This window comes from Budorcas taxicolor, chromosome 16, assembly GCF_023091745.1.
Source record: "Budorcas taxicolor isolate Tak-1 chromosome 16, Takin1.1, whole genome shotgun sequence".
In the NCBI taxonomy this organism is placed as follows: Eukaryota; Metazoa; Chordata; class Mammalia; order Artiodactyla; family Bovidae; genus Budorcas; species Budorcas taxicolor.
Window position 1 is genome coordinate 43,799,124 of NC_068925.1, and position 26,984 is coordinate 43,826,107.

The 26,984-nt window shown below is 51.5% G+C and overlaps 1 protein-coding gene across 1 annotated transcript in view; it reads right to left on the minus strand.

Annotated features, from left to right (window-relative positions):
* Window positions 1-3,440: 3,440 nt before the first annotated feature.
* PEX14 (peroxisomal biogenesis factor 14) overlaps window positions 3,441-26,984 on the minus strand; it is a 139,145-nt gene continuing 115,601 nt past the window's right edge. The window contains exons 5-9 of the mRNA XM_052653767.1: window positions 13,433-13,518; window positions 10,253-10,355; window positions 8,991-9,088; window positions 5,573-5,664; window positions 3,441-3,888 (exon numbers count right to left, since the gene is read on the minus strand). Of these exons, the coding sequence (XP_052509727.1) occupies window positions 3,441-3,888; window positions 5,573-5,664; window positions 8,991-9,088; window positions 10,253-10,355; window positions 13,433-13,518 (827 nt within the window). The remainder of the gene's footprint in view (window positions 3,889-5,572; window positions 5,665-8,990; window positions 9,089-10,252; window positions 10,356-13,432; window positions 13,519-26,984) is intronic.

Below are 26,984 nucleotides of genomic sequence, written 5' to 3' on the forward strand. Positions count from 1 at the left end.
ACCTTAGCAGGGGGTGATCGATGGGACACACCTGTGCAGGATGAAGAAGCAGGGGCCAGAGAGGTGTCCGGGGCAGCGAGGGGTCGGTCAGGACTGGGTCTACACCCAGGTGAGCGGTTCACCTGAGGCTGGAGCCACCGCCACCTTCAGGGTCTCCCTGGCGCCTTCCTGCCTGCTATCTGGAGATGGCGACCCTCTTCTTTGGGTGCCTTGGCAGAAACAACTGTCAACAAACAGGTGAAGAAACACTAAGGGTTAAGTACACTCCTGAGGATCAGGTGTCAGGCCAGTCCCCTGTCTGCTGCCCTTCATCCTCTGTGGGCAGAGCCTGAGTCTTGGTCTGGGGCAGGGCTGGGTCTGAGGCAGGGCTCACCAGAGGAGAGGCAGGTTCTAGGCCGAAGCCCAAGAAGCAGCACCTAAGTCCTGGCTGGGTCCCGGGAGAGATGCCTTCCAGAGAAGCCCTCTCCTCCCAACTGAGGTGCGCCTCATGGAGACACACGCTTTACTTTCGGGGAGACAAGCAAGCCACACAACACTGAAGAGCAACTTCCCGTTTTTATTAAAAAAGACAAAAAGAGAGACAGACTACAACCACACACCTGTGAAACCAAGTGGAGAGACCCAAGAGGGGTTCTGTCCCCTCCAGTCCTTCGATACAGGCTGGACTGTTTGAACACCTGACATGAACCTCCACGGTACGAAAAAGAGAACATTTTACAAGCTCAGCATCCTTCTCCCTCTCCCCTCGCTCAGAACGCTTCTCTTCCTCGCCAGGGTGTCCCAGGACACCGACAACAGCTCAGCCCTCGAGGAAGGAAGCCGACTGGCCAGGGCAGACAGGGCAGAAGCGGCTGCCTCGCCGCTGTTCTGGGGGCATCGCAAGGAGCAGGGGAGAGGGGGCTGCCCAAGGGAGGACCCTGCCCAAGGCAGAGCCCACAAACACCCGGGGCCGCTGGTGAGACCTCAGGGGCCAGAGGGCCGTCCTGCAGCCTCTGAGCACCGGGGTGAGTTCTCTCTTAAAAGACACTTTACAAAAATACTTTGTAATTGAGTTTAATAATCTTCTCCCTTCCAGAAAGGGCCTGACAGGCGCTGCCTGCTGCTCACTTCTGCCCCATTCCAAATATTTTTACCTTATTTGGATGAAATGCATTATTTTTCTAATGAAAGGCTTTTTTTTTTTCAAAGGGCTGTTTTCCCTCCGTCCAGCAGCTGCCTTTATTAGGCAGCACTCACGCAGTTTTGGGGAGGGGTTTTTTTTCTCCCTGAAATCACGCCAGATTCTCTGTCCTCAAAAGCTGAAATCGTCGCTCGAGACCCACAGGGCAAAGGTCCCCCAGGCCCAGGTTTCCATCCCTTTCTCCCACAGTGAGTTTGGGGACCCGAGAGACCTCTGACTCCCCAGGTTGGGGAAGATGTGCCCCGCGATGCCCTGCGGCCCCCATGCCAGCAGCTCTGGCTGTGTCTCTGTCCCAGGCTGTCTGTCCCCTGACCCCCTGCCTGGTCCCACAGCAGGAGAGACCTCTGCAAAGTGAGAGGCCATGAGAAATGTCACGAAGCAGAGGGGGAGCCCTAGAGATGGCTCACGCAGGACACAGGCTTCCATTCCCCGGGGAGGTCACAGGGGAACCCTGTCTCTAGCCCCCAAGGCCGAGGGGTGCTTCCGACCCAGCAGGCAGCCCCTCTCTGCTTGTCACCTCAGGTCTGCCTGCGTGACTCCCAAAACTGGGTCATGTATCCAGATGAGGTGGGGGGCCCTGCGGATGGAGAACCCTGGCTTCTGTGGGGGTGGCAAGAGGCAGAGGTGACTCAGAAGGGGGTCCCTGGGCGGCACAAGCTGGAAAACCATGTGAGGTGATGAGCATCAAAGACCGAACCTGGGAAACCAGGGAGCGGGCGGGACACTCAAGAGGGGCAGGGTGAGGGCCCCCGCTGGAGAGTTAGGAAGGAGCTCGCTGCAGGAGCCGAAAAAGGGGCCTGGGTGAGAGTGGAAATGTTTTCTGAGACAAAACACCCGCCTGCCAAGTGTCTCACCCTCGGCCTGTGGCTTCCTCCCTCCCCAGAGCTGGGTGGGTGGGAGGCCGGCAGTGGGTCAGGAGGCCTCAGCACCCCCCCACTCCCCAGAGGGTACATACCCGCTGCAGCTCCACCTCCACGGTCCCTGCACTTTGTCTCCAAAGCCTGTGTCTACACGAGGCCCAGGGTGGGACCAGGCCTTCTGACCCCTGCACCAACGGCCACAGCCCCGGGCACTCCCCGGAAGGAGCATCTTGTGCTATTTTCCTGGGTTTAGCTAAAGGCTGTGTGAAGGTTAAAGGGAGACAGGGAGGGTGAGAGGGAGTGGAGACGGGGGAGGACAAGGGAACGAGACACTCTCTCCTGGGAGCACACGCATCCATTTAAGGAAGGCGAGCTCATCACACTCCACACCAGGTCTATATACAGTAACGTGAGGTCCCTTCTCCTCCTGGGGCGGAATGTCGCCCTGCAGCAGCCGCTCTGGACCCAGGACGACATCCTCCAACCGTGGGTGAGCAGTGGCGACACCTGCCTGGTGGGGGAGACTGGACGAGGGAGGCAGGCCCACCACAGGGCTACCTGAGCCTACCCCCATGTCCCCTCCCTGGGACCCACCTGGTGCGGCCTTGGCCGAGACCCACCCCCAGGCCTGGGGTGCCGTGAGCAGATAGGGAGCCATAGGCAGGAATTAAATAGTGGCAGCTCGTATTTATTACAATTATATACAGTCGGATCTTATATTCTGATACCTATACCTGATCACACAAAATAACACGTTTGGGGGCGGGGCAGGGGACAGACAGGAGGGCCCCGGGCCTGGCTCCTGGTGGGGTGGGACATCTCCCCAGAGCGGTAGCGGAGCCACCATGCGGTAAGCCAGCGGTCACGAGCAGTGCACTGTCACGTGTGGCGGGCGACCGGGCTGGGGCTGCGACAAGCACACACGGGCGGCATTGTCCGGGCAGGGCCTGGTTGGGGGACCGGCGGGACCCTCGCCCGGAGGGGAACGCAGGGCCGTCACTTTTGGAATCACGACAGTGTGGCCTCCGTGGCCACTGGAGAGAAGCAGAGAGGGGGCCGGGGCAGAGGGAGGGGCCGGCAGACGCCGGGTCCCCAGGCTCCCACTCTGTGAGGGTCAGGAGTCAGGTGATAAAACTACCTCTCGTCATGCACGGTGTTAGGTTGGCTAAGACGCTCAGCTGACGCCCCTGGACCGGACGTCTGTCTGGGAGGGGGCTGAGCGGGCTTGAGCCCAGAGAGTTCGGAGCCCTCGATCTGAATGAGATCAAGGTCAGAGGCCTGTCTGTCCGGGGCGCGCTGGGTGGCCAGGCTCCGCCCTCAGTTGCCCGGGCCCCGCCCGGCTCAAGGCCCCGCCCCGCCCCCGGGCCCTGCCCCGCTCCGGGCCCCGCCCCGCAGGCCGCCTAGTCCCGCTCGCTCTCGTTGCTGGCACCCTCCGGCCGCCGCAGCTTCTCCACCTGCTCGTTGATCTGCCCGTCCCCACCCCGGCGGTCCTCCCTCTGCACCCCCAGGCAGTCCTCCTCGTCCACGCGGCTCACGTCCTCGTCCTCCTCGTCTTCCTCGTCCTCCCTCTTCTCCTCCTCGCCCTGCACCTCCATCCTCACCTGGCCCTTGACGTCCACCACCCCCTCGCCCTCCTCCTGGGGGCCCAGCAGGTGGTACGTGGCCGTGGAGCCCTCGGGGCTGTGGCCCTCCTTCACGGGCGAGGACGACGTGGACTCGTTGCTGACGGGCGAGATGTCGCTGCTGCTATGGTGGTTCACCGCTGCGGGGCTGGAGGGCGAGGGCGACTTGACGGGGATCTGCCAGGAGGGGATCTTCGGGGCCGACGGGGAGGGCGGGAACTGCCTCCTGGTAGAGGAGGGAGAAGACGGCCGGGTTTGCCCTCAGCAGAGCTGCCCCTCTGGAATGCCAACGCTAGTGGACGGTGAGCAGGGCCAGGGCCAGCCCACAGGGGACAGGACGGGGCTCTGCCACACACGCCTGCTGCCCTCCCTTCCCTTCCTCTGGAAACAGGCCTCTTGGCCCCTTGGAGGTTAGAGAAGCTGAGACAGAAGCCAGAGGCACCATGGTTGCCTGGAGAGTACCGTTCCCACTCAGGGTGCCATCTGCGGTCCCTCTGCCCGGGGCCAGGCCCACCCTCCCTGGCAGCTGCAGGAGAGTCGGCCCTGGGGAGCCTGCCACACCCCAGAGCCCGTTCCCTCCGGTCCTCACAGCAGTGTCCAGTCTCCAGCCCTGGGAAGGGCAGCGAGCAAGGGCTGAGGGCAAAAGCCTGGAGCCCCAGACCCCTGGGCCTCCACTCTAATTTGGTCTGAGCAAAGACGGATGGACTAGAGCCTGGCCTGGGCCACGGGATCAGAGACATCAAACCTGGACTTTTCTAGAAAACTTCCAAGCTCAACACTTGACAGAAGAGCCAGCCCTCCCCTCCCACTCCCGTATCCCCGCCCTGAGCCATGGGCTGGCAGCCAACCCAGCCCAGACCTGGGAAGTCAGGTCCGCTTGGCAATGGCGAAATCAAGCTTGAGGACAGGTGGGACCAGACCACCCCGGCCTGAGCCCAGAGGACAAAGGCCTGCTGCTTCCTGGGCTGCCTGCCAGCTCTGGTCCCAGACAGTCCTTCCCCTCAGACCCTGCCATGTGAAGCCCACCGCCAGGGCCTCGGTGTTCACCACATCCCCAAGGGGCAGCCCGCTGGCACCCCAAGCTCAGCCACACCTCTCCTAAGGCCACAATTTTGTCCCCACAGAGAGCCTGAATGTGGGTGCCTTGGAGAACTGGGTCTTTTGGTTGTGATCACAAGACCCTACCAGGCCCCCATCCTGGACCTGGAGTGAAGCGCAGCCTCATTCAGCCACCTACTAAGCCCTGGGGCACTCTGCAGGTGGGGCGGCCAACTGTCCCGGGAGCCCAGGACACAGGACTTTCAGCTTTAAAACCAGGCGGGCCTGGGCAAGCCTGGACAAGTTGGTCACCCTCTCTTGGGGCTGCACTGGTGCTGTCCCTGCAGAGGGGCACAGGGAGACCACAGGAGCCAGGGGTGGGGAACGGGTGCTGCGCAGCCCTCTGCCTTGAAATCAATTGCTTCTGGCCCTCGGGGGGATCCTTCTCTGGGACCCAGCTGTCACTGAGAGCTCCAGCCAGGACTCAGGACAGAGAGAGTGGCCCTGCCGGGAAGGTGGGGATGCTCTCCTCTGCTCAAGGTCCTGCTCTGGGCTCCAGCTGTCCTTGACCAGGTATGGACAGGGCTGAGAACTGTTTGTATCTCAAAACTCTTGTGGGCCCTTCAGACGGTCACTCCTAAAGTGGGGAGGGAGGGACTTGCTGGGGAGGGTAGGTAAAATCGCCAGATTCCCAAACTCCATGACGCAGCTGAATGATGCAGCTCATCCAGGGTGGGAAACATGGGGCACCCCTGCCCCAGGAGATGCCCCACCAACACCCACGACGGCAACAGCTGGATGGGCCCCAAGAGCTCCCTCCTCCAGTCCCAGGTGGAGAGCAGAACAGAAGCCCACGCCTTTGCAGCTCCTACCGATTCAAAAGAAGCCCCTTCAAGGAGTTAATTTCCGACTTGAGTTCATTGATGTTCTGGGACTCCAGGATCCAGTTGGTGGACGTGGTGGCCTGAAAGTCACAACAAAGGGGATTGAGGATCAGTGTGGCACCTCCCTCCCACCCCTCCAAACTCAGACGCTGAGACGGCAGGAGGACCCAACCCCCTCGGGAAGGTTTCCTGCGTCCTGTTCTGGGGTCTGCTTGCCTGGATCTCTGCTGAAATGACAACTCCCTTAAAACAAACATCCTTGCAACTCTATTTGGATAGCTGACGATCTTAGGGAAACATGACATGTATTCAGGTGTAACTGGTATCCTGGTTATGAAAAAATAAAACAACAAGAGAGCCCTCATCTTTTACAGATACAAACTGAAGTGTCTGCAGTGTGAAATGATATGCTGTCTGGAATGTGCTTCAGAATAACCTCAGGCAGGACAGGCCCGAGGCAGCGGCTGCACCGCGTGGCCAGAGCTTGTAGGTTCACTGAGTGGCCCGCTACTCCATGCGTGTCTGAAACGTTCCATTAAAACCAAACTAAGAAGATAAATTCCATCTCTACACCAACTACTCCTTCCACCTAAGTCCTTCTCCCCGCAGAGATCACACCCCCCACACACACACCCATGGGAGCCCTGGGGTTGAGACAGGCAGCCACCTCCAACCACAGGGCCTGGAACCTGGAGCTGCTGTGGAGGGTCAAGGGGACACCTGAGCACCTGCCTGGCCCATCCTCCGGCCCCCACTCTTAATCAACCCTGAAGGCAGGCTTCACCTGGGTGCCCTGCCCCACACTGCTGTGACATCAGGCCCCACCACCTGCAAAGCCAGGAGCCCCGAGTCGGGCGGCCCACTGACATGCGTTCTTTGGGATGACCCTGAGGCTCCGCAGAGAGAAAGACAATGATCTGGAGGAGGGCCCACAGGAGAAATAGCCACAACAACCCTGGACAAATGCCAGCCTCCTCCACACAACTTCTCCTTTGAATTTTGACATCACTTTCCATGTAAACTTCAGAGAACCACACCTTTCTTCAGCAAATCTTGTTGGGATAAATGGAGGAGAGGAAAGCCAAAACAGTGATCCCCCAGATGGGAGCTGCCTGTGGCCCAGCTGCCTGTGACCCAGCTGCCTGTGAGGTACTTGGAGGCCAATTCCAGGTATGTGGGACTCAGCCCTCCAGGCCAGAGGCCGCCTCCAGGTGCAAGGCTCCTGCCCCTTGATACCACTGTTCCTACCTGACACAAAACCCCTGGGCCGTAAGTTCAGGAGAAAGTGGGGAACCCCAGGCTAGCAGAACAGAGGGGTTCCACACATTCCCGCCAGCCTCCGGGGGCTATGAGGTAGAGTGGGGGCTGCTGTGGGTACCACCCAGGCAAGCAGCCTAATGGTGGTTTAGTCGGCAAGTCATGTTCAACTCTTGCAACCCCATGGACTGTAGCCCACCAGGCTCCTCTGTCCACGGGATTCTCCAGCAAGAATACTGGAGTGGGTTGCCGTTTCCTTTTCCAGGGGATCTTCCCAACCCAGGGATCGAACCCGGGTCTCATGCATTGCAGGTGGATTCTTTACCAACTAGGCCAACAGGGAAGCCCCAGCAAGCAGTCTGGCTGGGCACACTGGCAGGGAGAAGCCCCTGCCTGAGAGGGGGCAGCCTGGAGCGAAAACATACAGACGCCTGCCGCCCACACACATCCCCTCAGGGTCCATGCTCCAGACCACCAGACAGCACAGATCCAGCAGCCACTGTGCTGGCTTCTCAGAGGCCCTGAAAGCTATCGCAGCCCATTAACAAGGGAGCAATTTCCACTCACCGGCCGACAAAGGACTCAAATTTCCCAACGCATCTGGTGCCAGATGCCAGGATTTAGAAATAAAATCTGACATCTGGGGCTTTTTAGCCAGTCTCTTAAAAAAAAAAAAACAGTTGCAGAAAACTCCCAGCCTTCAGTTTTATGTAGGTTTTTTAATTACTTAACGCTCTTCTTTTTAATTTTTTACAGTGCTGCAGTAGGAGTTTGGAAGCCAGATATAAAAACTTACATTACAGCTGAGAAAACACAGCTCTGAGTCTCTGGTTTATGGGGTAACCGAAGTCACACACATATGGATTTAGACCAGTGAGCCTGGCTTCAGCGGAGAAAATGAGAGGGGCTGGGGCCGGGGGGCACATCAAGGAAACAAGCCCAAGAAACTCCCAGGGGCAGCTCTCAACCACCAACGCCATCCTGGGGCCCCCTCCCCTCTAAAAAGCAACATGTGGTCTTGATCTCAATGCTTAGGGTCTGAAAACAATTTTCCAATTTCCGGAATGGCTTCTGGCCACTGGCAGGCCGCCGCTCCCAAAGATAATGGAAGGGAGCAGGGCATGGGCTGTCAGCCCCTCCCTGGCTGCTTTATGGACTGCCGCCCATGGGGAGGGTGCGTGGTGGCTGGCAGTGGCCACTGGTAATCATGCCCATGTGCAGAGGCAGCACCTCTGAGGGTGAGGCACCCCACGAGGGGATTCCCAGGCACCCTCTTCTCAAGAGCACAGGGACCTCGAGCGGCATGCTGAAGTGGGGCTCTCCTGGAGGAAGCCACCTCTCTCTCCTTGGGGTGAGAGTTGCATGGAAGCAGCCAGAAAGCTACATGGGAGGTGGGGATGGAGTAGGGAGGGCAGCAGACGCCGTGGACCACTGTCTCCTGGGCCAGGCTGTGTCCGGAAGACTGTGACACACACGCACAGAGCCCAGACCAAGAAGCTGCGATCCTGGGAGCTGACAGGAGCCAGGCATTGTTCCTAGCAGGTGCACACAATGAGGGAGGCAGGGTTACAGATCCATTTTACAGGCAAGGAAACTGAGAATCAGAGATGGCAAGCGACTTGTCTGTGGTCATATAGCCAGCACGTGGCACAGAGCTTTAACCTGGGCAGTCTGATGCCAGGATCTGATATTGCCATGGGGGTTCCAGATATGGGAAGTTGAGGCAATGAACCCGCCTCGGTCATCCTAGGTGGGTCTGCATCTTTCAGGGGTTACCAGACCCCAAGACCAGGGTTTAGAGAACTTGGCAACAGCCACATTTTAGCCCAGGGCCTGGGCACCCTTCTCCCACCCTGTTCCCTGGAACTGTTCTTGGCAACGCTGGGGCCTGTGACCTAACTTAGAGGTGGAGACCATCCCGTGTCTATACCAGCTACCACCAGAACTGTAGTGTGTGGGTCATGGGGGTGGGCCTCGGAGACAGAAAGGAAAGCCCTCGTCACTGAATGCCACATCGCCTGCCTGGTGACCACCTCCTTTCTCAAGAGCAGTGTAACCGGCATCAGAAGAGGGCATCAGATGCACAATGAACTGGGCACAAGGATGAGCAAGAAGAGCTTGAAGGGGCCGGAGGGTCAGGGACAAGTACCTTGGCTGTGGCCAGTTCATGGGCCAGCTCCTGGACTTTCTGCTGCTGCTGAATCAGCAGCTCCTGGACTGAGGCAAGGGTCATCTGTAACTGAGTCACTGGAAGGAGAGAGCAGGTGCATCTCTGTTAACGATACACAAAGATTCCCCCTTCTGTCCACACACCTATGAGCCGCTGCCTCTAATTTATCTGCAGACATCCCCCCGCCCTCCAGCAATCCATATAATTCATCTGCACTCTGGGTAATCTACCTGCACTGTATCTAACCTCTAGTATTTCCACTTTATCTTTCTATTGTGCAGTTGTCCATGGTCAACAGTATATCCGTCCAAAACCTCTCCCCTCTAATTATATCTGCTTATGATTTGCTTGGCTCTTACAACCTCGGGACTGCCTGCCTCCCTCATCTCCTGTGCCTCGTTGTGTCCTTGTAAAACTCAAAGCAGAGTCTCCAAATCTGGGAGGCATACAGCTCAGATCCATAGCATCCAGAAGTGGTTAAAAACTGCCAATCTCGTTTCCATACAGCTCCCTCCTGCCCTCCCCACCCAAACCCCAAGGCTGCTGGTGCTCCCTATCCACTGTCAGTCTCGAGGAGACTTGCCAGCAGGGTCTGGGCCCCGGAGGGTTTCTGGGGGCTACACAGACACGCCCCTGAGGGGCAAACTCCAGTCTGGGACAGGCAGCTCTCTCTGTACCTAAGTTTTTAGATTCTGAGCCTCCATCTAGTAAACAAGCTTATATAGGAGGAAAAACCACCTCTGGAGCGACAGGTCCCAGCTAATCTGGGCCACCAGTGGGGCACTGGGTAATGAACGCGGGCCCCGTGGAGTCGATGACAGAGGAGGTGGCCGGGGTCCCCGGAGCCGCAGTAATTACAGCCTCTCTTGACCCTGCGAGGGATTCTTAGAGAGAAGGGGGAAAATTGCTGAAAACCCCCCTGAAAACCTCATGGAAGCAGAAATTAAAAATGAACTTTACAGCCCTTAGAAAGGCTGTCATTTTATTCCCCTTATTAATATTCTGAGGTTGGGAGCCTTTCCGTAAAAACATAATTAATTGAGGCCGCGCCGACAGTAAACAAGCAATTTCAAATTAAACCGAAATGACGGCGGCTTCATTTGCAAATGTGAACAGATTCTCAGAGCAGATAAATGAAGTCACCACATAAAGTGGAGACGGAGGGGAGAAGGGAGGGGGCAGAGAAGGGGCTGCTCGGAGAAGGCTTTGAGGGGTGACTTGATGGAGTCATTAATCTTTACCTGTCTGGGCCACACTGCCACTCAGCTCCGACAGACTTGCCTCCATCCGCTCCAGCTGCTTCCGGTCCTCCCGGCCGCCCATGATGACGGGGAGCAGGTACTTCTGCAGGGAGTAGGGGGTGCGTGAGGGATGGATACGTACCCAGGGTGACTCCCCAACCAGCGTTCCAATTCCACCCGCCAACTTCCTCTCCATCACCCCTGGGCCTTGGAAACCCTAGGCCGACACCGTAAGTGAACAAGACATCCGAAAGTTAGAAAGGCTGCGAGTAGAACCACGTGAAAACTCCTGAGCCGGGAACAAGAGGAGGGAACGGGGACACAAAAAAATCAATCTGACCGACTGCGATGGAGCACTTTCGTGTTCTTTCAGATTTTTAAATGGTGCTATATATAGAGTTTCTGTGGCCAAGAATACTCAGAATTCTACTTTAGAAGTTGTATGATAAGACTGTAGAAGGTTATACAGGAAAGTGGTACCACTGGTGGCTTCCAGGGAGGAGCGGGAGGGAAGTTTGCGGTACATTTTTCTGAACCTTTCACATCCTGCACCAAGGGAACGAATTATCCATTCAGAAAGAAGTGAGTAAAACTTCGAAATTATTGAAGAAACAAGATCAAAACCCACGGTAGATCTGCAGGGCAGTCACACCCAGTCTTTTCTAAAAGTCTTGTATCCTGTGAACAGGCTTCCTTCAGTAAGAGCTAAGTGCAAGCTGGATTCTCCCAAAATGGAGACGCTGGGCAGAGGGGGAGGAAGGGGCAGAAGTGGGAGAAACTGACCATGAGGGGAAAAGGAAGTGGGTGCTGCGGAGCAAACCAAACAAGGGGCCCAGACGAGGTGAGGATGAGAGTCCTGGAACATTCAGGAAGAAGGCAGGTGGGGTGCAGCCGCTGACTGGTGGCCAGCTCAGAGGTGTGCAGGGTGGAGGTGGACAGCAAGCTGCCCACTGGGACTGCTGGATGAAAGAATCCGGGCTCCAAACTCCACAATCTCATGACTCGGCACCCGCCCATCTCAGGGGCCTGAGACCAGTCGCCAGGCTTTCTGGGGTGGTACCAGGGGTGCCCGGTGTGGGCCTGGCAGAGGTGGTAACTGGCAAGTATGACCAAAGCAGACTTTGGTTCTCATCCTATCTGAGCTGCAGACAGGAAAAGACAGCAACTGCTCCATTAAGGCTTCTGTACTGGGGGAGGGAGATGGGGCCTCTCACAGGGGCTTGTGGGAGAGCTCATTTCAAGAGCAACTCCTGAGCGAAAACCACTATTTAGGACACGTAGGGAAGCACTTCCTATTTTGCAAAGTGTTTTCCAACCACTGTGTTAGTTTATTACCCACAACTTAGCTGAAACTCATCAAATGTAGCCTTATGTTCCAGGTTGGAAATTTCCTAAGTATGAAATTCAAGAAATTCTATACATGTAATGGACTAAAAACTCCATTTCGAAGATCAAAAATTCCAAGGAAAGGAACACATTCCCACCCTGAATCTTCAGGTATTTATAAAATGAGAGCTTACCTCTCTTTTTTGCTTTTTAATTTAGCAGGTATTTTTAAAATTCTCTTGTCATCATCGTGACTGATCTTTTCTGTCTCTTCTTTCTTAAAGCAGAGACTGAAGATCAGAGCTTGGTGGAAACAACTGATGCTATCTCTGTTCAGTTCCAAGGGGAGCCATGCCTTCTCTTTCCACCAGATCACAGGCTGCCCGAGGGCAGCCACATGACTAAGTGGGTCCTGCTCAGCAGAGCCAGGACAGGAATGGATAGTTCTGTCTCAGCCTTTCCTCCTTCCTAGTGACTATATGCACTTAGGGACTGGAGTCGACAGGCTTTGAGCACACAGGGAGAGTAGATGCACGGTGTCAGAGCAAGCAGTCCTGGGACCCACCAACATCCTGCTTCCCGATGTCTAAGGTGGAAACTTCCAACTTCAAGAATAAATGTTACACTGAAAAGATCAACTTCACTTCAGTCCAAAATTAAGAGTCCCAGGAAGCAATGCGAAAACATGTTCCATGTGCTAAAAGTTACAACCTGAGGGAATCCCCGGGGGGTCCACTGATTAGGACTCCAAGCTTCCATACAGGGGGCACAGGTCTGATCCCTGGTTGGGAGACTAAGACCTCACAAGATGCGTGGAGCAGCGAAACAAACAAAGTTATGGCACGAGTCTGGATATTCATTCAGAGTCTTTTTCTTTTCCAGACTTTTTATTTTATATTGGGAGTATAGCCAATAGTTCAGATTCTTTTCTTTTAAAATCTCCAAACAAGGGATGGAGTTGCAGGTGGCCTCAGAAAGAAAGGAATCTCTCTCTGCAGGACCGACAGAGGTTAAGTCCTCCAGCCACCAGTTTACCTTCTGTCTCTATTTTACCTATCCTGGCTCTGCATCTTCTAAAAAACACTCGCTTGCTTCAAATCAAAGTCACCACGTGGTCACTAGTGTCTGATCAGGATCTGGCGTCAAGGGAAGTAAATGTTACTTCACGCCTGCAGCTCTGCTGGAAGCAGTGAACTCTGGGGACCTGAGGGCTGACTCTGAAGACCGTGAAAAACCCTAGATTTATATGGAAGCCAACAAAATATACAGGAGGAAAAAGTAGAAAATATGATCACACTGAGTTTCTCCAAGCTGGTGTTAAATATTCAGGTGGAACAAGAGGGTACCGAGCGCCTGCGACGTGCTGGGAACACAGTCCTTTCCAGAGGAGCCCAGCTGCTGTGAGCATCAGCACAGCCTCTTGAGGCAGGTCCTCCTGTGCCATTTCACAGGTGAGCCCGCCGAGCCTGCGGTCACACAGCTGCCGATGGCAGGGCCGGATGTGACACTGGCAGCCAGCTCCAGCCTCCGTGGTCTTAACTGCACATTGTTCTATCTTTTAAAAGGGTCCAGCCTGCTCAGAGCATGCCGGGCAACGTCCTCAGTACTTGACACGGCTCCGTGTCATGGGCCCCGTCACCCTGTGCAGCAGGCAGAGACTTGGAGGAGAGATTCTGTAGGTGAGGAGGGTCTGAAGGCCCTGAGCGCACCCACCTCGGTGGGGACAGGACCAGGACTTGACCCGGATGCCCCTCCAGAAAGCACGTTCATCTGGGCACTCAGCCTTCACGTGCAGGCCCACTGCTGTCCCCATGCTCAGGGCAGCACCACAGGGGTGCGGGGAGGGCGGCTTACCTTGTAGAGCTGGTGAAAGCCAAACGCAATCCCTGCCATGATGATGGCCAAGGCGCTGTAGTCTCTCCACCGGGAGCCCGCAGGGCCTGGGGTCGGGAGAAAAGCTGGGGTCAGGAGGAAAGGCCTTGGGTCCCCTGGGGGCAGAGAGCGCGTGCACTCAGGCTCCTCTTCTCAGTCGGGGTGTGTCTCGTGCTGACATGGGGGGTGAGCATCAGAACGGGGCTTGGCTGTCTCCCTCCTCCTCCTGGGCCTCCAGACTGTACTGTGCCTGCCGTGGGGTGCTGACTCAGGGACTGAGGTGGGGGTAGGGGGGGAATGGCAGAGGCAATCTAAAGACTGGGGCACAGGCTCCACGCTCGAGGAATAAAGGAGCCAGTGAGGGTGCCGTAGCACCTGGGTTGTGCATGCGCACACGTTTACATGCCTCCTACATGAGCTGGGAGCCACCTGAGAGTTGGGGCCAGAGGCTGTGTCGCTGCCTATGCAGCTTTATGAAGTTCCGACAGTGCACACGATGTGTGCTGAGGGCACGGTGGGCAGTGGTGGCGAGACCGCTGTCCTGTTCTGTTCTGCTCTCACTCAAGGAGGCTGGGGAGAGGAGCTGCCCACACATGACTGAATGAGCTGATGCCAGAGAGGGATTGAGAACACAGACAGGACAAGGTAAGGTGGATGGCAGGGCCTCGGTGGAGGACGATGCTGAGACCTGTGGGGTCTTGGGGCACAGTGCTCCAGGCAGGGGACAAGGAAGTGCAAAGGCTGGGGTTGACCTCTGCTCAAGCAGATGGGGGAGCCCCTGGGCCTTCCCAAGGAGGGGGCACTGCCAGCCAAGAGAGGCCAGAGAGGAGATGGGAGGAGTGGTGAAGGGAAAGGTGGGAAAGGCCGGGCCCAGCAGAGAATGCACCCAAGGAATCCGGCTGTTGCTTCACAAGCAGCGGGGTCACTGACAGCTCTGAATCAGGGAGTAACGTGGCTGGCTCTGTGCTTTGGGAGGATGACGTGGGGAGCACCGTGGACAGCTATGGGGGGTGGGGGCTGTGGAGGCGAGAAAGCAGGAAGAGAGCACCACCAGGGCCACCAAAGGCAAGCGGGACAGGCCCAGGATGGAAGGTCCTGGGGATCCGGACATGGGCAGCTGGTCTAAACACAGGAGTGGTCCCTTCAGCACAAAGCCCCTGCAACCCCTGAGTGAAATCCTAGCTCCAAAGTGGGGAGGAGAGTTTTCTACCGCACAACCTCCCCATGAACTACTCATGATATGTTTCAGGTCCATAATACGATCTGACACCTGGGGACTCTGGGAGGCGCACAGGAAAGCATGAGCTCCATCTGGAGTGTCCATTGGAGCAGCCACGTCCAGGCTGCCCAGCGGCCGTCTCTCAAGGGACCAGTCACAGGGTCGGGGGGAGGGGGGTGGCAAGGGCCCCTGTCTCCAGAACCGTCGGTGGTGTAGGACACCCCCAGTCTGTGGACTCAACCTCGGCACCAGGGAGCGTGACTGAAGGTATGCACCCAAGGCACATGTGTGTGACAAGGACCTGAGACTGGGAGGGGGGCCTGGGGGAGAAGGGAGAGGAAGAGCCACCGCACTCCCAGGAACCCACATGTGGCCAGGCCCAGCTGAAGGCTTTGTTTCCTCACAGCCCTGTGGCTCCAGCCATCCCCTCCCTCCCCTGGACCTGCAGGTACTGGCCACGTTCTGGCACTTCACAACTGAAGGAGAGCAGGAGACAGTGGTTCTGAAAGCCCCTGCTGGATGTGGGCACGTGGGGAGGAGGGGCTGCTGGCACTCGGTCTGACTGGGGAACCCAGGGGCAAAGACCTCCATGGGGATGAGGGAGAAGCTCCCCGCTCCCTGAGCTGCTGAGAGGGGCTCCCAGGAGATGGGAGACAGAGACGACAGTGATGGAGGAGGCTGGAAGAAGCTCTTCTGGCCCCACCCCCACACACCACCCGCCTGTGGATTCCACTTGAGTTTCTCAATGTGGCCCAACCCCAAAGTCTCCTGCACAGACTGTAATCAACTCCCTTCTCTGGTTTACAGTTTCTGAATAGGAAACACATGCACATGGTCTGGGCTTCCCAGGTGGCTCAGTGGTAAACAATCCGCCTGCCAATGCTGGAGAAGCAAGAGACTTGGGTTCGATCCCTGGCTCGGGAAGAACCTCTTTTGGAGGAAAGGGCAACCCATTTCAGTATTCTTGCTGGAGAATTCCATGGACAGAGAAGTCTGGCGAGCTATAGTCCATGGGGTCGCACAGAGTCAGATACGACTAAACACGCGTGCACATACGCATGCATGTGGTCTAAACATCACGCAGCACACGTCAGTCTACAGCGGACAGGCTTCCTCCACCACCACAAACCCCTGTGCTCATAGTGTCGTCTTTATCCAGCCAAGAATTCTTATGCAAATATGAGGCAACACATACAGGCAATATTTTCCTTCCCCTTTCCCCATCTCTCACTCTTCTTTTTGGCTAAAGCTGCATAATATTCCATTAAACAAACTCCCTAAGATGGGCGTTTAGATGATTTCTAGTCTCTTCCTGTTTCACACAAAGCTGCCATCAGTAAGTGTGTACACACAGCCTCTCACATCCATGTAAAAGGCCATCTGTAAATGTGAACTCCTGGCAGGATGGGTCAGAGGTACCAGCAGTTGTGAGACAGCCTGCCAAACTGTGCTCCCTGGGGTTTGAACCAGTTCATTCACAGCCACCCCAACATAATGGGTTAATCACACACATAGATATCTGCTAATACTAGGGCAAAAAAAAAAAAGAAAGAAAAAACCACTACTTCACTCTAGCTTTAATTTGCATTTATCTTCTTACAAATGAGGAGTGAGCATCTTTTCATCTGCATCTCCATTTTGGTAACTGAATGCTCCCTACTTTTCTACTCCATTTCTTTATTAATTTCCTTCATCAATTCATGGAACCTTCTTATACAACAAGGAAATGAGCCCTTTGTTTATGACAGAAGTTGTCAAAATTTTCCCTAGTATATTTTTCTTTTGACTCTGCTTCTGGTCTGCTTTTGTGGCATGCAGTGTTTTCCTGTTTACATAAACTTACCCATCTCCTCTTCTATGGACTCAGCAGTCTGGGTCATGGTGAGCCAGGACTCCCTCCTCCCCTCCAGGGTTGAGTAGTGACATTCAGGATCATGTCTACACACTGTCTCCAGAAGGGCGCCCTCCTGCTCTGACCTGCACAGAACACCCTCCTCTGATGTGGAGCAACTCAGATAAGCCACAACTGCTCGTGAAATGGAAAACTCTTGAGATCATCGAGGCAGACCTTTCACCGTGACCTTGAGAAGCTCCGAGCTCCATGCAGGCACCTATCTCTTCCCAGCCTGCTCTGTTCTGAGTGTCTTGGTTCCAAAATCCAGTGCAAGCTCGTTTTTAGGAGGAAACAGTGAAGATAGAGTAACCGTGCCACTTCTCAAAAGAGTCACTGTTCCGTGGGGCTTCAATCCACCCCAGAACATCCATCAGTGCTCCCCAAACCCCAGAGAATGTATTCCAAGTGGGCACATGTCCAGAATGTTCTATCCCCAGTGATTTCTCAAATGCCCACTAAACATCTTGTAAGAACACAGCTGCACCTGGGCTGAGCACTGGACCAGAACCCCAAGTTTGCAGCATCCTTCTTCTTTCCTGCAAACACTCAGGGCATGCCTCTCTTTGTGGGTACTGGAACCCAGGCTGAGCAGACGCTGGTGGGTCAGGGGTCTCAGAATGAGGACCCCTCTTATAGTTGCTCCCTCTTCTGCAGAGTGCGACCTCCTGGAGCACAGGAGACACCTGTGGCTCCCTGCCGGCCGCACCTTCACCCCCGCACTGCTCCTTGTTTCTGCCGTGCTCGCGTTAAGAACATTTTATTGCCCCCTGGTTTTCATTATTAATGAAAAGGGACCAGAATGATCTTTCCTAAAGTTCAGAGAGTCTATAAAGACAAGAAGCTGAAATGCCATTTTACTCGTTTTGGAGATGTGTGATACAATCCTGTCTTGTGGCAAAATGAAAAAAGAGGAAAACTAAAAAGGGGATAACTCTTCTTCCACTGCACATCTTTCAAAGGTACAGACCAGGGTAGGGAGAAGGCACATAGCCTGATGCCACACTGGCCCGCACCCCCAGCCACAACCACCTGGAGCCCTTGTGCTGCCCACCCTGGGGCCAATCGTTTCCAAGCCCAGTGTGAACCCCAGTGAGGGAGCCCAGGGCACCTGGGAGCTACATACAGCTTCTTGTCACTATGTTCCCAAATGTCCAGAAAATATAGTTAAGGGCAGAACACAAGGCCACTTGCTCCTCTGCTCCAGCTCAGAAGTAAGGGAAGTGGAATGAACAAGCTCTTCCAACAGCTTCAGTGCCTCCAGGCTGACACGATGCCCACCTGCAAACAAGGCAGACCCTGGCCAAGCAGGCAGGGAGCTTCCACACCACCCACCAGATGGGTCTCCCAAAGGACAGCTTTCTCTTCATTCCAAGTGCAGGCCATTTGACTGAAGGTGGAGAGCTTTGCCGTATTTAAAGAACCCAGGGACAATGGTATTTTTACTATCATTCAGATTCTAACTGTCTCCAGCATTTGCCCAACAGGCGAGACCTGCCAGCTTGCCCAAGAGGCCCAGGGCTTTACCAACACCTCGCAGGCTGGCCTCTGCCAGGGATGAAGACAGTCGATGGTGGCAGCATTTTTTATCCTGCACAACTGAGCATTTCCAGGACCACCTTCATGTCTGAGGCTACAACAAGGTCAGAGGTTGAGCTCTTTGAAATTCAAAGCCTTCCTACCCTCCCGAAGACTCCATCAACTGGCCTGAACTCAGACAGTGTCCCCGGGGGCCGCCTGCCCAGAAGCTCAGGTTGTGGGTAAATCCATAGCGTATGGCAGCTGGGTCAGGGGCAGGAGGGCTACACCCCAAGGCTCCCTAACCCTTCACTGAATACCACCTAAGCCAACGTTACTCAGCTCCTTTAGCTGTATCTCAATCTACCAAGAGATTGTCACCTGCAGGCGAGAACAGACATCATCACATAAGAACATGTGCAGGGCAGGAATCACGCGCACAACACAGCAACGCTGAGCTTGAAACCACTGAGCCAGAGACCCACGGACACCACAGAAATCCCATGATCCAGTAAAGAGGCATCAACAAAAGAGAGCCAAAAGCTGTCATGAAGCTATCTTGCCGAGACAATCTGTATCCAGGGCTGTGCTGGCCGACAACATGGAGGCGCTATCTATCAAGTCCCTGGGGAGACTGGTGGCCTGAGCACAGGGCTGGGCAGTGGCAGGCACTGGGCAAGTCTAGCTGTGGTCCCCAACCCCAACTCGTGGCTCACCAAGGCTGGAGCCATGACTATACAGTGGTGGATCTAGCTTCTTAAATCATCTCATCAGTTCTGCTTGCAAGGCACCCTGAAAATTAAATGATAAGACAGGTTCATCCACAGCGAGGTCCTGGAATAAAGCCAGTCTGCCAAATCAGTGCTTGTTACAGCCAAGGATTGGCAGGCTAAAGGCACAGGGAGACGGATGACCAGCTGAATGGCACCACAGGCTGAGCTGAGGACGGCTGGCAGCGGCCAGAAAGACAAACTGACCCAGAGCACAGCGACTGAAACAGAGCAGCTCGGCTCCAAGCAGAAGCACCTGGGCAGCCTGGAAGGCTGAGGGCACTAGAGCAGCTCAAGAGCAGTCACACCTGGACATCCAAGGCCTGTCTCCGCATGAGTGTCCTGTGAAAGACGATCCTTCCCACGTCTCATGGGCTGCAACGCTATCAGCAGTGTCATCTTTAGGCAGGAAGGACACTGAGAGGCACATCCGCAACCTCACCCACAGATTTAAAAATACGAGCGCTAATTAAATGGTAAGAATTTAGAAGAGTCCAGAAACAGACTCATACTTGAACAGTAAACTGATTTTTGACAAAGACGCCAAGGTAGTTCTACAGGAAAAGAATAATCTTCACAACAATTGTGCTGGGACAACTGGATATCCATAGGAGGGGTAAAAATGAACCTTGACCCTTTCCTTACACCATACATAAAAGTTAACTCAAAACAGATCATGTACCTAAACCCAAAAGCAAAAACTATAGTGCTTCAGTAAGAAAACAGAAAAAATAGGAGAAGAGCTTCGCAACCTTGGGGTAGACAAAGATATCTTAAATACAAAAAGCATGAACCATAAAGAAAAAGAAAAAGATAAAATGGACATCATAAAAATGTTAAACTTTTGGGGACTTCCTTGGCATCAAGTGGTTCATACTCTGCATTTCTGCTGCAGGGGTTCAATCCCTGGTCTGAGAACTAAGATCCAGTATGCCACACGGTGTGGCCAGAAATTAAAAAACAAAAAAAAAGAAAAATTAACTTTTGTATTTTCAAAAGGCCCTGTCAAGAATATATCTCTGTAGGCTGGAAGAAAACATCTGCAAAACATATATATGATCAAGGACCTATAACTAAAATATACAAAGAGCTTTTGCAACTCAATAATAAAAAAGACAAGCAAGGTGATTTTTTTTTTAAAAAGACTGGGCAGTAGATTGGAATAGACACTTGACAAAAAAGACATGAATGGCCATTAAGCACATGACAATATGCCTGACATCATCAGTCATTAGAGAAACACAAAATTATAATAAGATTCTATTACCTAAATGTTAGAATGGTTAAACTTAAAAAACTGAGAATACCAAGTGTTGACAAGGATGTGGAACTACTGAAATTCTCACACCTTACTGATGGGAGTGGAGAATGGCACAGCCACTTTGGAAAACAGTTTTAACAATATTGTACAAAGTTAAGCATACACCCAGCATGTGACTAAGGCATTCCACCCCTAGGTATTTACTTAAAAGAAAGGAAATATCTGTGCACACACAGACTTCTTGCATGTGAATGTCATGGAAGCATTATTCATATAGCCCTAAACGGGCAACAATCCAAACAGGCATCAACAGTCAGTGGATAAACAAGTTGTGAAACAACCATACAGCGGAGTCATAGAAGTCAGCAAACCCTGGCAAGCTCGCCAAGTCCCATGTCATTGTGCTTTTGTTCAGATGTGAGTTCAGAACAGTTTTCATATTTTTAAAGAATGAGGGGGGAATGGTATATGTGACAGAAAGGTGTAGCTCACAAAGCCTAAAATATTAATTACCTAGATCAATCTTGGAAGTGTTATGTTACGACACAAAAGACTGTGCTGTACAAGCCCATTTACATGAAATTTTAGTGTTTAGTTATAGTTTCACATGAAACTTAGTGTCGGTTACGTGAGTTAATTGAGTTACGGTATGTACAACTCATCAAATGTACACTTGAAATGGATTAATTATATTGTGTATAAATTATACTTCAAGAAGCTGATTGGGAAAAAAAATTAAGAATCCAGAAACATGACTGCCGTATGACCAAGCAATCATACTCCTAGGTGGTTACCCAGGGGGGATGAGAATGGACGTCCACACACATCCTCAGCATCATGAGTCCTGTAGCCGAAACTGGAAACAGCCTAAAGGCCCACCAACTGGTGAACTGATGGACAAAATGTGGTCCAGCTGTACAATGGAATACTGTTTAGAAACAGGAAGGATGAAACAGTGCTACATACTATCACATGAAGAATCTCAAAAATATGCCAGCTGAAAGAAGGAAGGCACATACAAGGGATCGCCTTCTGTTTGATTTTGTTTACCTGACATGTTCAGCAAAGGTAAACTGACAGTGGTGGAAAGTAGGTGAGTGGTCACCTGGGGCTGAAGGCGAGAGTAACAGTAAATGGGCACAAAGGAGCTTATCTGGGGGATCAAAGTGCTCTGATATATATCGCTGATATATATCGCTTCGTGAAGTTCCTAAAATCACTGAATTGGACACTTGAAATGGGAGTTTAATAATATGTAAAATATACCTCAACAGCTTAGAAAATTTTAAGTAAGACTATAAACGGACCAATGAATATATAAACAACTGCATTTTGATAAAGGGACACATAACTCAACAGGGACAGGACAATGTTTTCAACCTCTGGTGGTGACACAACAGGATAGCCATCAGGAAAACATGAACCTTGACCTTCACATTACACACACACACAAAAATTAACTGAGAGTGAATCACAATCTCAACAGAAGAGCAAAAACAATGAAACTTCAAGAAGAATAGACAGGAGAAAATCTTTCTAACCTTGGGGTAAGCAAAGGCTTCACAGCTAGGACACAAAAACCATGAATTGTTGGGGGGAAGAAAAAGATGAATGTCATCACATTTTAAATTGCTTGTTTTTCAAAAGGCAACGTAAAGCAAAAGCAAAAGAAAAATCTAGCCACAGACGGGGAGGAAATACTAACCATGCATATATCTGACAAAGAACTTGAATGCAGAATATACAGGAACTCTTCCAACCCAATAATAAGATAATTTAAAATGGATAAAGATTGGAACAGTCACTTGACAAAAAAAGATATATAAATGGACAAGCACATAAAAAGATGCTCACATTGTTAGTCTTCACAGAAATGTAAACTCAAACCACTATGAGTTTCCACTACATACACACGAAAAGTTGCTAAAATTAAAAAGATGGAAAATATCAACTGTTAGTGAGGATATGTAATAACTAGGGCCTTGTACACTGCAGATGGGAATAAAAAACAGTACAACCACTCTGAAAAACAGTTTGGCAATTTCTTATAAAGTGAAACTTACACTTAACCTATGACCTAATAATTCTACTCCCAGACATTTACACAAGAGAAACAAAAACATATGAAGACTTGTACACAAATGTTTAAAAGAGCTTTACTCCTAACAGCTCAACTCTGAAAACAGTCCAAAGCGTGAAGTCCATCGATGGTAAATGGACACACAAACCACAGAGCGTCCTTACCATGGGACACGCCTCTGTGAGAAAGGAGGGAATTTCTGATCTGTTCAACAATCTAGATGGATCTCAAATACATGATGCTGAGCGAAAGAAATCAGACATGAGAGAGGACATAAGATATGATTTTCTTCATACAAAACTAGAAAGAGGAGTCTAATGGGCAGCAACAGAAAGCAGACCAGGGGTTCCCCTGGAGTTAGGACAGGATGTGCTGCATGGGAACAGGTCATGGGGAATCGTCTGGGGTACCAGAAATGCTCCACAAAGTGATCATGACAGCCACAGGGAAGTGTACACTTGTCAAAACTCAAACTGTACAATGAAAATGGGTGCATTATTTTATGTAAAACATACCTCACTATGTGTGCTAAGTTGCTTCAGTTGTTACTGCATGGACCATCGTGTGTCAGGCTCCTCTGTCCATGGGATTCTCCACGTAAAAGTACTGGAGGGGGTGGCCATGCCCTCCTCTAGGGGATCTTCCTGACCCAGGGGTCAAACCCATCTCTTACGTCCTCTGCATTGGCAGGTGGATTCTTTGCCACTAGCACCACCTGGGAAGCCCCATATATCTCAATACAGTTGTCTTTTAAAGTCTGTTCAGAAATTTTTTTTTTTTAAAGAACTGTTACTAAGTTACTCAGTTGTGTCCAACTCTTTGTAACCCCACGGAAGGCAGCATGCCAGACTTCCCTGTCCTTCACCATCTCCCAGAGCTTGCTCAAACTCATGTCCATTGAGTCGGTGATGCCAACCAATCATCTAGTCCTCTGTTGTCCCCTTCTCCTCCTGCCTTCAATCGTTCCCAGCATCATGGTCTTTTCCAATGAGTCAGTCCTTCGCATCAGGTGGACAAAGTATTGGAGCTTCAGCATCAGTCCTTCCAATGAATATTTAGGGTTGATTTCCTTAAGGATTGATCTTCTTGTAGACCAAGGGACTCTCAAGAGTCTCCTCCAACACCACAGCTCAAAAGCCACAATTCTTCGGCAATCAGCCTTCTTTATGGTCCAACTCTCACACCAATAAAAGACTACTGGAAAAACCACAGCTTTGACTATACAGACCTTTGTTGGCAAAGTAATGTCTCTGCTTTTTAATATACTAAGCTTGTCTTTGCTTTTCTCCCAAGGAGCAACCATCCAATTTCATGGCTGCAGTCATCATCTGCAGTGATTTTGGAGCCCCCCAAAATAAAGACTCTCACTGCTTCCATTGTTTCCTCATCTATTTGCCATGGAGTGATAGGACTGGATGACATGACCTTAGTTCTCTGAATGCTGAGTTTTAAGCCAGTTTTTTTTCACTCTCCTCTTTCACCTTTATCAAGAGGCTGTTTCGTTCCTCTTCGCCTTCCACCATGAGGATGTTGTTATTTGCCTATCTGAGGTTACTGATATTTCTTCCAGCAATCTTGATTCCAGTTTGTGCTTCATCCAGCCCAGCATTTTGTATTATGTACTCTGCATATAAGTTAAATAAGCAGGGTGACAATATACAGCCTTGACATACTCCTTTCCCAATTTGGAACCAGTCCATTGTTCCATGTTTGGTTCTAACTGTTGCTTCTTGACCTGCATACAGGTTTCTCAAGAGGCAGGTAAGGTGATCTGGTATTCCCAATTATTTAAGAATCTTCCACAGTTTGTTGTGATCCACACAAGCCAAAGGCTTTAATGTAGTCAATAAAGCAGAAGTAGATGTTTTTCTGGAATTCTCTTGCTTTTTCTATGATCCAGTGGATGTTGGCAATTTGATCTCTGGTTCCTCTGTCTTTTCCAAATCCAGCTTGTACATCTGGAAGTTCTCAGTTCATGTACTGTTGAAGCCAGGTTTGGAGGATTTTGAGCATTACTCTGGTAGCATGTGAGATGAGTGCAATTGTGCAGTAGTTTGAACATTCTTTAGCATTGCCCGTCTTTGGGACTGGAATGAAAACTGACCTTTTCCAGGCCTGTGGCCACTGCTGAGTTTTCCAAATTTGCTGGCATATTGAGTGCAGCACTTTCACAGCATCATCTTTTAGGATTTGAAATAGCTCAGCTGGAATTTCATCACCTCCACTAGCTTTGTTCGTAGTAAAGCTTCCTAAGGCCCACGTGTTTTCGCACTCCAGGATGTCTGACTCTAGGTGGGTAGCCAAACCATCGTGGTTATACAAGTCAATAAGATTTTTTTTGTATAGTTCTTCTGTGTATTCTTGTCAACTCTTCTTAATACCTTCTTCTTTGTTAGGTCCACACTGCTTCAGTCCTTTATTGTGCCCATCTTTGCATGAAATGGTCCCTTGGTATCTCTAATTTTCTTGAAGAGATCTCTAGTCTTTCTCATTCTATTGTTTTCCTCTATTTCTTTGCATTGATCACTTAGGAAGGCTTTTTATCTCTCTTTGCTATTCTTTGGAACTCTGCATTCAGATGGATATATCTTTCCTTTTCTCCCTTATCTTTAGCCTCTTTTCTTTTCTCTGCTATTTGTAAGGCCTCCTCAGAGAACCATTTTGCCTTTCTTTTTCTTGGGGATGGTTTTGATCACTGCCTTCTGTACAATGTTACAAACCTCTGTCCATAGTTCTTCAGGCGTTCTATCAGATCTAATCCCTTGAATCTGTTTGTCACTTCCACTGTATAACACAAGGAATTTGATTTAGGTCACCTGAATGGCCTAATGCTTTTCCCTGCTGCTGCTGCTAAGTCTCTTCAGTCGTGTCCTACTCTGTGCGACCCCATAGATGGCCCACCAGGCTCCGCTGTCCCTGGGATTCTCCAGGCAAGAACACTGGAGTAGGTTGCCATTTCCCTCTCCAATGCATGAAAGTGAACAGTGAAAGTGAAGTAGCTCAGTTGTGTCCGACTCTTTGTGACCCCATGGACTGCAGCCTACCAGGCTCCTCCGTGGTTTTAAAAATCCCATGTCCACGGGATTTTCCAGGCAAGAGTACTGAAGTGGGGTGCCATTGCCTTCTCCGAATGGTTTCCCCTACTTTCTTCAATTTAAGTCTGAATTCTGCAATAAGGACTTCATGATCTGAGCCACAGTCAACTCCTGGTCTTTTTTTTGCTGATTGTATAGAGCTTCTCCATCTTCAGCTGCAAAGAATATAATCAACCTGATTTCATATTGACCATCTGGTGACATCCATGAGTAGAGTTGTCTCATGTTGTTGGAAGAGGGTGTTTGCTTTTTAAAACAGAAAACTAAAGGAAGTCAGCAGTGACTGAAACAATACCCAGTAGGGTGGGCTCTAAGTTCTCTCTCTGCTCAGTGAAGCAGCTGACATCAAAGGAAGAAGCAAGAGGTGAGAGTTCTAAATCAACTTTTTAAATGTACCCTGTATTATTTGACACATATAAAAGACTACAATATTTAGATAAGTTATGAAACATGATAGCAAGATTAGCAATCCTAAACCCACCTACTTAACCAGTTAAAACTTTCCAAATACCACAGAAATTAGCCACATCTTCTCCACTCAGAAGTAACCATTATCCTGAACTTAGTATTGATTCCAACTCAACCTTTCTAAGGAGAAGGCAATGGCACCCCACTCCAGTACTCTTGCCTGGAAAATCCCATGGACGGAGGAGCCTGGTGGACTGCAGTCCATGGGGTCGCTAAGAGTCAGACACGACTGAGCGACGTCACTTTCACTTTTCACTCATGCACTGGAGAAGGAAATGGCAACCCACTCCAGTGTTCTTGCCTGGAGAATCCCAGGGACGGGGGAGCCTGGTGGGTCCCCATCTATGGGGTCGCACAGAGTCGGACACGACTGAAGTGACTTAGCAGCAACAGCAGCAACCTTTCTATGGGATATGAACACTGAGAACACGCTCAGCAGGATAAGGACTGCATTTCTCAGACTTCATGCAGAAAGGCATGGCTGCAAGGTGAACTTCCAGCCACTGGGGACCAGAAGGAAGGTATGTGGGTGACTTCCAGGAAGTGTCCTTAGAAGGTGACTTGCCCTTTTCCTTCCTTCTCCCCATTCTTGTTGTTGGAGAGCAGCGGGGACAGCTGGTGCTGCAGCAGTCACACTGGAGTACAAGCTGCATGACCGCCAGGTGTGAGCAATGCCAGGGTCCCTGAGGACCACTGAGCCCACGCAGCAGCCTTGACTGCCTATGTTTACTTAGAGAAAGAGGCTTTTGTTTTGTTCAAACCACTCTTATTCGTTGCAGAATCTTATACAACTAACACAGGCTGCACTGTTAGCACAGCCATGATCCTCGCTACCTCCAGCACCAAACACTCTGCCAGTGGTCTAAGAAATCTAAGGAGAGGATTTCTCCACTCGATAGTTTAAGGTTTTCAATAACCACACGTGGTGTTTCCTCAGCACCCACAAGGCACCACACCAAGCACAACACAAAGCAAGGAAAACAGACAGGTGCTGGCCCTTGAGGAGCTGCTATTCTCAACCAGTCACAGGGACAAAAGAAGAAAAACAGTTTCCTCACAATCAGAGAAATGCTTCCTCTATCAGCAAACCAGTAACTTTTCTGTAGTATAGAAGGTGAAATCTGTGTGCCAAACTGACAGAGACATGGACGAGGGAGAAACAGAGTCCTGCCCTTTTATTTCTGGGTGGGAACAGGGAGGCTGTCCATAGCGCCTCCATTTACAGTCTCTGC